The 10172-nt window shown below is 57.3% G+C and overlaps 1 protein-coding gene across 8 annotated transcripts in view; it reads right to left on the bottom strand.

Annotated features, from left to right (window-relative positions):
* Positions 1–4719: 4719 nt before the first annotated feature.
* Positions 4720–10172, bottom strand: part of TRAK1 (trafficking kinesin protein 1) — a 98685-nt gene continuing 93232 nt past the window's right edge. For all 8 annotated transcript variants that reach the window (XM_079795769.1, XM_079795770.1, XM_079795771.1 and 5 more), the window contains one exon: positions 4720–7535. In XM_079795769.1, coding sequence (XP_079651895.1) covers positions 6737–7535 — 799 coding nt within the window. In that variant the 3' untranslated portion in view covers positions 4720–6736. The remainder of the gene's footprint in view (positions 7536–10172) is intronic.

Below are 10172 nucleotides of genomic sequence, written 5' to 3'. Positions count from 1 at the left end.
GGCCCCCGCCCTCGCCGGTGCCACGGGGAGCACCCTCCTGGCCCCCAGGAGGCAGAATAACAAAACAATCACACTCACAGCTCATCGTGTCTGAAGTCTGGCGTTTTAAGCGTCTATTTATTAAGTTCTCAATGTGAAAACCCTGTAAGATTGTCTGGCGCAGCCACGCACCTCAGCAGAATTGTACAAACGGGAAGGCTAATGTGTCCCCCCCCTCCCCCGTGACCCCTGGTCCCCCAGTGTGGCTATGCTATTAAAGTGATTTCATTCAGTGCCCCTGCTCCCTGTGTCTCCCGAGGGCAGAGGGCCCCCCAGAAGGTGGGAAAAGGGAAGTCTGATTCCGGTGCCCTGGTGCAGATGGTCCCAGGCAGGGCGAGAGAAATGGGGGGGGGGGGGCGGGAGGCAGGGAGCTGGCTTCAATGCTGCAGGTGGGGGGGGGGATGTGTGTGTGTGTGTGTGTGTGTGTGTGTGTGTGTGTGTGTGTGTAAGGACCGCTGAGCCAGCTGCACAGCCCAGCCCTGCACCCTGCACCCTGGTTTCCGGGCCGCAGCTGGGCGCCGCTGCAGAAAGAAAACCCGCCCTGCGGGGAGCGAGCCCCCACGTGTCTGGGTAAAGCCCGGAGTGGCAGCGGGGAGCGGAGCCACAGTAGCATGCGTGGGAATTTGAGGTGGCTTTGAGGGGACCTGGTGGAGCTTACTGGGCAGGGGTGGAAGGGAGCCTAAAGACCTGGCCCCCTAAGCCTCACTCAACGCCACCCCTAAATTCAGGACGGGCCCCTCCTCACTGCCCCGCCCTGCTCTGGTCTCTATGCCACGCGCCGACACAGGGACCAGGGACCAGGGCGTTCAGCCTGGCTCTCCCTCGGCCCTTTCTCAGGACTCTGGCCAGAATTCTGCAGCTAAGCTAGTAAGTCTCACAGCAGCTCGCGAGCTCTGCTTTCAGGGAGCCTGGGGACCCCCACGATTCCTCTGCCTCCCCCTCTTCCTCCTCTCTCCCACCCTCCCCCACTCACTCCTCCCCTTCCCACCCCCCTCTGCCAGCTGCCCCTCTTGAGTCCCTCCAGCGGGCAGGGCCTCCACCCCAGGCCACTCCTCCTCCAGCTGTTCTGGCCATTTGCACCCCTGGCTCTGCCCATTAGGGCTGCTCGAAGGGCTCCTTGCTGCTGATCCACTGAGATTTACAAGTTGAAAAAAACAACAGCTATCATTCTAGCCCAACACACACCCCGTCTTATAGGGAATAAACTGGCCTAAGACCCCGCAATGCATTGAGGATGGAGCCTGCAGCCTCTGGGGAGTCAGCTCCTGGCCAGGCCGAGGCATCAAGTTGCCGGTGGTCCCTGCACTTGCGGATGGATAGCTCTGAACCTCAGCTCTGAGGGGCCCAGCCTGCCCTGCCCGGTGACCACTCAGGTCTCAACGCGGTCAGCAGCTAGAGGGGGGACAGAACTCACTTTCCCAAGAGTTGCTTTTCCCTAACCCGACTGTAACACATCTCTCCTCTAAAGCGAGGGGATCTTTACACAATGCACCCCAACCTCCGGCCCCCAACGGCACCTCTGTGCTCAGGTTGTCAGTCACAGGTAAAAGGGAAGGGAGGGTGGGAGAAATCTATGTTTATCTTTTTAACAAACAACAACGCAAAAACACCATTTTTTTTTCCCCTCTCCTCTCGGGGTTTAAGAGATAAAGGAAAGAATCTTGACCACTTGGCTAGACTTCCAGGTTGAGATGGAGCCACACTAGCATATTGGTGTTTTTTTATCAGCATCTTCAAATTATTGCTAGTCCTGAAGATAAGTCAACCAGAAGTCAAGCCTAAAGAGAAAAAAAATATATATATACTGCCTCGCTAATTTTCCCTGAGACTTTAGAGTAGGGTTAGCCAAAACCTTGGGTGTTTCTTAGGCTGACTGACGAAGTACCGCTGAGTGGACACCTTTCCCGACCCTGGGCTCCATCAGTGTGCTGTGGCCGTGTGGAGCTTTGGAGGTACGGGCTACAGTATTAAAGAGTAAGGCGCCATGCTAGCTGCAACCCACTTTCTCTGGGAAAAGCAAAGAGTAAAGTTATGCAAGGAAGAAGCATTAAAACGGGGTGGATTGATTTCCAAAGGTGAGGACACCCTAGTATAGAACATGTTTTGTAAACTATGTTTTGCTTTCCTGTTTCCTCCCCATTTTGTGCTCAGTTTCTTCACTTATACCCCAAGCCTGTGTGTAGGCTGCCCCTTGGCCTGGAGTGCCTTCATCAAGGCAAACTTGGCTCATGCCTCCTGACTTCCCTCAGCGTCTCGGTGAGGCACAGCCACCTGCCCGAATGGCTTTCCAGGGAAAAGCCAACACTCCTGATTGCAGGCTTGGATGCTCAGGGCCCATTCCTTCCCGTTTTCTGCTGTCTCCAAGCGCCCTCTACTGGCCACAGAAAATACATTCTCCCAGGATGTGATGTTTCCCAGCTGTGAGCCCAAATGTGCAAACCATGAATTTTATATTTTTCTAAATCTTGACTTAACCCCTCTAATGAGCATCCAGTCCATTCAGATAATTCAGAATCACTTCCCACTGCCACCAACTTCTCCCCAGGTGGCATCTATGGCCCAGTGCCCGCACTCGTTTCTTTCTCCCTCAGATCACATCAGATGCGGGCTGGCGCTGAATCTGGTCCACAAGGTTCCTCGGAGACCCAGGAGGATGGGTCTCCGCCAACGTGTGACACCACCATTTCAACACGTGGCTTCAGGGGCGGGAAGCAGCATGGATTCTTCTCTGCTCACAGCCCACTGGCCAGAACATTCACGTGCTGTTGCCCACTACGTGGCTGGGAAACATGTAGACCAGATGGCCCGTTTGGTGAACACCATGGTTTCTCAGCCACAATTGGGATTCATTTCTTTACGGGTGCCCTTCTCTCTGCTTTCCAAACACACCAAGTGCTTTCCGACCTTTGAGCCGTGGCACCCACTGCTCTCTGTGCGAATGCTCACATAGTTGGCCCAAATGCCACCTCCCTAAGAGGCCTTCCCTGGTATCCCAAGGTAGCCACCCACTCCCTCACACCACCCTATTGTAATTCCCTGCTTGCCCTCATCATGCCACGTTGCCATGTCTAGTGTTGCCTCTGCCTCTCTCTGGTGGCCTGATGGCAGGCACACTCCATGAGAGAAGCTGCTCGCTGGCTCATCACCAGATCCCCGCTACCAACAACCTGGCACATGGTAGACGTTCAAAATATACTTACTCAGCCAATTCATCCTAAGGATTCCTGTGCCCGTTTTCCAGGTTAACAAATGGAGGACCCAAAGAAGTGGCTGGCCCAAGGTCGCACCACTACTCAATGGTAGCACCGGGTATAGAATCCACGCTGCGACCACCCACTGTGTGCTGGCATCATTTCACTGCTTCCCAACACGGAGGTGGCAGAGTAAGTTCCATTGTATCCTTTTCTCACAACTCTCTCTTTGGTGATCCTCCACTGTGTTGGTTTTTTTAAAGTCTCTTAACACAACCCTACAGCAATTTGGTAATATCAAGGAATCTGTCTCGCAGATGTGCTCATGTACGTGGAAAATTACATATATGCAAGGTTTTTTCATGACAGTGCTGCAGTAGCAAAAGATTAGAGTTAACTCAATGCCCAGCCATAGAATACTGGTCTATACTGGTCATACTGGGTATGTGCACATGGTGGGGTAGTAGACAGCCCTGAAAAGTAGGGGAGAGCTTCAGGTTATGATTGGAAAGTTGTCTAAGATATTGTATTATCTATATATATAAAAGCCAAGTGGCCGAAACCGTGGAACAACTGGAACGACCGGTTGCTATGATGCGCAATGTGGCGGCCAACCGGCCCGATCTGGGCCCAGATCGGTACCCGCAAACCTTCAGCAGCCCCTCCCCCTGGCCAGCCCGACCCCTGATCGACCCCACCCCCACTCCAGTTGGGGGCGAGGCCAGCCAACTGCCCACAGCCCCTTTCCCCCTCTGGCCCAGCCCTGATCAGCTCCCATCAGGGTGGGCTGGCTGAACCCCACCTGTGCACGAATTCGTGCACTGGGCCTCTAGTCCTATCTAATAATAGAGTAACATGTAAATTACCATCACTCCGCTACGCCCACGATTGGGCGGCGGGAGGCTGGGGGGCGGGACTCGGGGTGGCCTACCCGGCCATTGAGAGGCACGGATCCCCTGCCACTGAGGGAGGCTACACTGCTGTTGAGAGGCGCAGGGGGCGGGACTCCCGCCCCCCGCGCTTCTCAACGGCCAGATCGAGGCCAGATCTGTGGCCGCTGAGGGGGCCTGCGCGGACACCCAGCTGCGCCTCTCAATGGCAGGGTAACCAGGTGTCCGCGGCAGCCCCCCTCAGCGGCCACGGACCATCAAAAGCGTGGCAGCTGGGTGCCTGTCTGCTCTGGCACCAGGCCTTTCAGAAGCCTCCGCCGCGCTGGAGGCTTCTGAAAGGCCTGGTGCACTAGCGGACAGGCACCCAGCTCCCCGTGATCAAAAGCAAAAGCGTGTAGGGGACCCTACACGTGCATGATTCAATCATGCACTGGGCCTCTAGTGTTAAAATAAAGGGCAGGTATAACAGTATGTAAAGAACTGCATGGCTTTTGTTTCATTTCCCCAAAGAGCTGAAAACCTTCAAGTCTGACCTAAAGAGGTCATCATCTACCCCATGAGAAAGATCAAAAAATGCAAATCGGAATACCCTTGTGGTTTCCATCATTTGAACTTATTTTATTGATATTCATAGCAAAGAAAATCTTATGATTGATTTTTGATGCATTACAACACACTTTTTGAGAGTGGTTGCCCCATGTTGATCCTTTATGTACTACACTAAATACGGCAACCTCCGAATTGCTGATTTTCCCTTTGTGATGATGGGTGGCTCCCCTCTCTGAATACATAAAGTGGTCCGTTCAAGGCATGGTCTTCACGTTCCTTTCTTATTCTACCTACTGCTTTAAAATACATTCAGATAAGAAGATATACGTTCCTTGCATTGAGTGCACGCATACAGCCACGAGGGGTGTTGAAAACAACTGACCAACACCTTCGTGTTCACAGAATAAATAGTCTGAAATCGTGGGACTGGGGTTTGCTCCTGGGGACTTTCTTACAGTGTCTCCGGTGGACAGAAGGTTACACTCCTTCAATTGAATGACGCATCCTTTGCCAAGTGGAGAGGGGAGTGTGGCCGGGGGGGTGGGGGGGTGCAAAATGGCAATTTCATTTGCATGTGATGTTATCCTTGCATAAATGTCGGGAACAAATGGCCACAGGACACCATGAGGTACACTGTAGTCTTCAGATTAGAATAAATAAACGACCTGCTTCGACGAGAGTGCCAGGCACCCTGTGACCGGGGCAGGAGCGAGGGTGCTTGTTCAGAACACGGCACACATAAGTAATAAATACGGGTTCCAGGCCCAGTCCGCGACAGCAACGGGACGGGGCCCCCTCGCTCACTCACGTTTGTGTCACGAGCACCTTTATCTTTTCCTAAGGATAAAAAGTGGCACCGGGAGGCAGAGGGCTTTCGGGGGTGCAAAATGTGTGGGCCTCGAATGGCTGCCACGAAAGACCACGGGAGGAAAAGCGCCTGGACCAGACTCGGGCTTCGGAGTAAGGAGTGGACCCAGCCACGGAGGCCAAAGCCTCGCTCCTCCCGTGAACCAGTTTGGTGTTACCTTTGCTTCTGGTTCTTTTTCCTTTGTTGATGTATTTCATTCATAACCTTTTCCCCTGTCCCCTTTCCTTGTACTAGTAATGCTATCGTTGAGGTTGTCTTGGGTCTGATCGTATTCAATTGGGTCGTGCCACTTGGGTCCCAGAAATAAGCTATCTCCTGAGCGGCGTGGTGTGTCTGCCACTCGTGTTTTGGTGTCGTAGAACCACAGAGAGAACGCACCCTGGGACTTCCCACCTGGGACCACGGCTTCCCTGCCTATAAAACGTAGAAAAAATGGAACAGGACACACACGGCGGAGTGTAAACACGTTCTCTTTCCGGTCAGGTGCCTGGCCTGACAGCTGATCGCAAGACATTGAAGGATGACTTCAGGTTGAAGGCGTGGGAAGCCAACGTCACGCCTCAAAAAGGAAGCGACCGTCCACGGAGGCAGAGGATGAAGGTCTCGAAGGAGCTGGATCACCCAGAAAAGAAAGAACAGCTCTCCCTCCGGTCCTGAAGGCCACGCCAGCTGCATGTGGCTGTGGACGGAGGCTCCTTACCCTCTTACAGGGTGAGCGAGGCAAGGCGCCCAACGACACAGGGTGGGGGAGGGTGGGGGGGGCAGGGCCATTGTGCCCTGTGCCGTGTGACAGCTCATGACGGGCACTCTGGCAGCCAGCCCCAAGTTCCCTGGTTCCCTATCCATGGGATAAGAACGCCCTGGGGAGTTTCAGTGCTTCTCAAAGGACAGAAGGAGGAAAGGACACGGGCCTGCCCAGCCCCCAGGCTGGCACAGGTGAAGTCCTCTTGAGAGCAATAACAGTGCGGGGGCACTGCCCGTGGGGTCTGAAAGGAAGGGCAGGTCGGATACTGGTCTCCAAGTCCTATGTACACATTTTACAAAAGTCTCCGCTCTTCCCCCATTAGGCACGAGGTTGATTTGTCTAGCTCAGGAGGGGATGGGCACGGAGGGAAGAGGGAGAGAGCGCAGTTCAGGGGGGAAGCGAGGGAGGAAGGACAAGACTGGTCTCCTCCGAGGAAGGGCCCCCCCTGCCACCCTCACCGCAGGCTGGTCTGTTTGGGGAGCTTAGCACCCATCAAGATGCCCGAGGTGAGCGTCCCGGGGGCCTTCATCTGCATGCTGGAGCCCACCATGGTGGGGAAGCTGCGGTTCCGCCGGATGCCGCTGTTGAGCTGCAGCCCGCCGATGGCACCCGTGACGGCGGAGCATCCGAGAGGCAGGCCCTCGGGTCCCAGGCCTCCAGGGACAAGGGCCTGTGCGGGGCCCGGGGGCCCACAGAGGAGAGGCCCCTGGTCCTCAGTCAAGATGGGGATGGGGGCTCGCCCTGAGTTCACCACCTTGGCCACGCCAAACCTCCTGACTTTGTCCACGAGGTTGAGGTTGGAGACGGACACGTCCGTCTGACTCTCGCTGCTCCGGACGGGCTTCTTCTCCCGCACCTCCCTCAGGATGGAGCTGGCCGGCTTGGAAGCCAGGAAGTTGTCGTAGGGCGGGCTCGTGCACTTGAACTCAAAAGAGGGCGGGGAAGACGTGGGCGTCTGCATGGGCGAGTTGGGCGGGGTGGAGGGGATCACGGCCATCCTGGGGGTGTAGGCGTGCAGGAGGGAGCCCCGGCCAGCCCGGTCCCAGCTCTGGGGGTCGTACACGGCCGCCGAGATGCCCCGCTCCTTCAGCAGCCACACCAGCCCCAGCGACGTGCTCATGGTGGTCGTGGACTCGCGGGTGTTGGTGAAGGACTCGGCCAGGCTCAGTCTCCGGGGCGTGCACGGCGTGGCCACCGGCGTGGACTTCAAGTGGCTGGCGCTGCCAGAAGCTGGAGTCGGGGCCGAGTTAAGGCTGAAAGGAAGAGACAAGCCGTCGTCCATCAGAAAATGCCCCCGAGCGCCAGGGAAAGGGGCAGTTTCCTGCAGGGGCGCAGGGCGGGCCCAGGACACGGTGAGAGGATGCCCCCAGCCCGGGCTCCCGGATGCCCCTTTCCTTCCAGGTCTGCGCCCCCCTCACTCAGGGGGGCTCGGATTCCCTTGGGGGGTTTCAGTCCACAGGAAGCCGCGCAGGGTGCGCGTAACTGTCCCCTTTGCCGGTGAGGAAACAGGCTCGAGGTCAGGTGGCTCACTCAAGGTCACACTCAGCTAGAACGGGGAAGACCCTGGATCGAACCCAAGTACAGTGACCCCCAAATGGGGGAGGAAGCCCTTTGACAGAGAGGGGTTCTTTCTCTCAAAATTGGCTCAAACTCCAGAGTTCCTTCCCACTGCCCACCTCCCTGAGGGCAGAAGTTACCCAAGACTACGTCGGCATGGCCAGAGCAGGCGGGACACCCAGGTGGGGGGCCCCTTGGCGACGGGGAGACAGAGGCTGAAGGTGCACATCAAGTCAGCGGCAGACCCCGCCCCCCGACTCCCAGGACAGCGCTCTTTCCTCTGCACGGAGGCACCCAGTCCTCCCCGTGGCCGCCCAAATCCGTAACTCGACGAGAGCAGCTACTGGGTCGGAGGAAGCCGTGCTCTGTTAGCAGATCTGCGTCTATGGAGCCACATAGACAGGGGCCCAGTGGGTGTCAGCCCTGTTACTAAAAGACAGCGAAGGTTCCTACGCCCACTGGTGTCATGCTGGCTAAGGACCCACTATGTTCCAGAAGCCGGGGCCAGGAAGGAGGACAGGCAGTGTAGAGGCCCAGCAGGGGGAATGCCTAGCTGTCTGCAGGTGCCCCCAGGAGCAGGCCAGCTGGGTGGTTCCTGGGAGCTGGGGGCAGGGCCCCCTCTCCTCAGCCTGACGGGGGGCGGGGGGGTTGGAGGGGCAAAGACCAGATACCTTGGCCAAAGCACCAACGTAGGGAAAGGGAAGGAAGGGGACACACTCCAGAGCCGGTTCCTGGAATGACCACAGCAGGGGCCTGGCCCCCTCGGGCGGCACCATCACAGGCAGGTCCAAGCTGCGGCATCAGCCGGCTCCACGCTCAGGTGACCTCGCTGCTGACTGGGCAGCACAGGGAGAGGCACGCCGAGCCGGCCCACCCCCGACAAGCTCAGGCAGGGATGCTGGTGGTCGGGGGGCACTCGGGGACACACGAGATTAGAGACCACAGCGATTCCTAAGGTTAAAGGTGGGCTCTTCAAACGGTGCAGGTGGAATGCTACAAAACACTGATCTACAAGCAACGGAGGGCGAAGAGGCTCCGGGCGGGACATCTCGTTCCCAGGGCCGCTCCTAGGGAGAGTTTCCGCCTGTTCCGAGCTGCCCTTCTTTCAAACTCAGGCAGAAGCCTTCTCTTGCTCCTGACTACCCAGGCCTCCCCGGCCCCGACACGGCCCCGGGGATGCAGACGGGCGTGCAGGCCGGGCACCAGCCTCCCCCTGGGGGTGGGGGAAGCCCTGTCCCACGGTTTGAAACCCAATCTCATCCTCAGAGGATGGGGAGAGCCAGGTTGTCCGGAGGCAGGAAGGGAGATGGGGAAGATAAGCTACAACGTGGAGATCCCTTCCGGTGAGAACTTCGGTTAGGCCTGTATTAGTGCTGGCGCTCGGCTCGACCGGGGGGTTTAGATGGTTAGGGGTATCCACCGTCAAAGCCGAGTTAGCCAGGCGCAACCACAGAGACACATCCACGCCTAAGTCCCGGGTTAGTGGCGGCCACGCGTGCACACACAGCCCTTTCCACGTGGCCCTGCCGGGGCAGGCACGGCTGGCGTGTGCTCACCCCCTGCCTGGCCCGTGGGCTCACTGTCTGCCCTACATCTCCTCTCAGCTCAACGGGGCCTGGGGCCGCTTCGCCGTCCTCCTCACATGACCTGCGGAGAGTTGTTCAGAGTTGAGGGTGCGCCTCGGGGCGGCTGCTCCCTCCACGCTGGCCCTGCTCGCCTCCCTCCTTCTCGGCTGCGCCTTCACCCCCCTGGCATCTTGCACCACAGAGAAAAGGGGTCACTCCCTTTCACCGGAAGCTGTGGAAGGCCTGAAATCAGGTCGCGCAGACCACCCCAGGCCATACACGTCCCCTCGCCAGAAGATGCCAACTTCTATGGCTTCTCAGAGGCACCAGAGGGAAATGGACTACGCTGGGCACGTGGTCCGGTCTTCAAATTTGATCACCTCGATCAGTGGAGCTGTGGGGCATGGTGCCTGCGGTCTACTGCAGGGACTCAAGGGTTTGGGGGGCTCAGGGAAGAAACTCCGGGCTCTACTGGCAAACTTTGGGGTAAAATGCCAGTAGACATGGGCTTCGGGCCTGGGAATCTTCCGTGACCAACTGAAAGGGCAACAGAAGGTGGTCCAGCCTCTATCTGCATGGGTCTGAATGAACAGGGACCTTGGATCTGAATGAACAGGGACCTTGGATCTGAATGAACAGGGACCTTGGATCTGAATGAGCAGGGACCTTGGATCTGAATGAACAGGGACCTTGGGTCTGAATGAACAGGGACCTCAGGTCAGACGGAAACACGGGACCCAGTACAGGAGCCTGCAGGCGCTTACGAGA

Source organism: Cnephaeus nilssonii (assembly GCF_951640355.1).
Source record: "Cnephaeus nilssonii genome assembly, chromosome: 17".
Lineage (NCBI taxonomy): Eukaryota > Metazoa > Chordata > Mammalia > Chiroptera > Vespertilionidae > Cnephaeus > Cnephaeus nilssonii.
The sequence above is the reverse complement of the archived record's forward strand: the minus strand, read 5'-3'. Positions and strand labels throughout refer to the sequence as shown.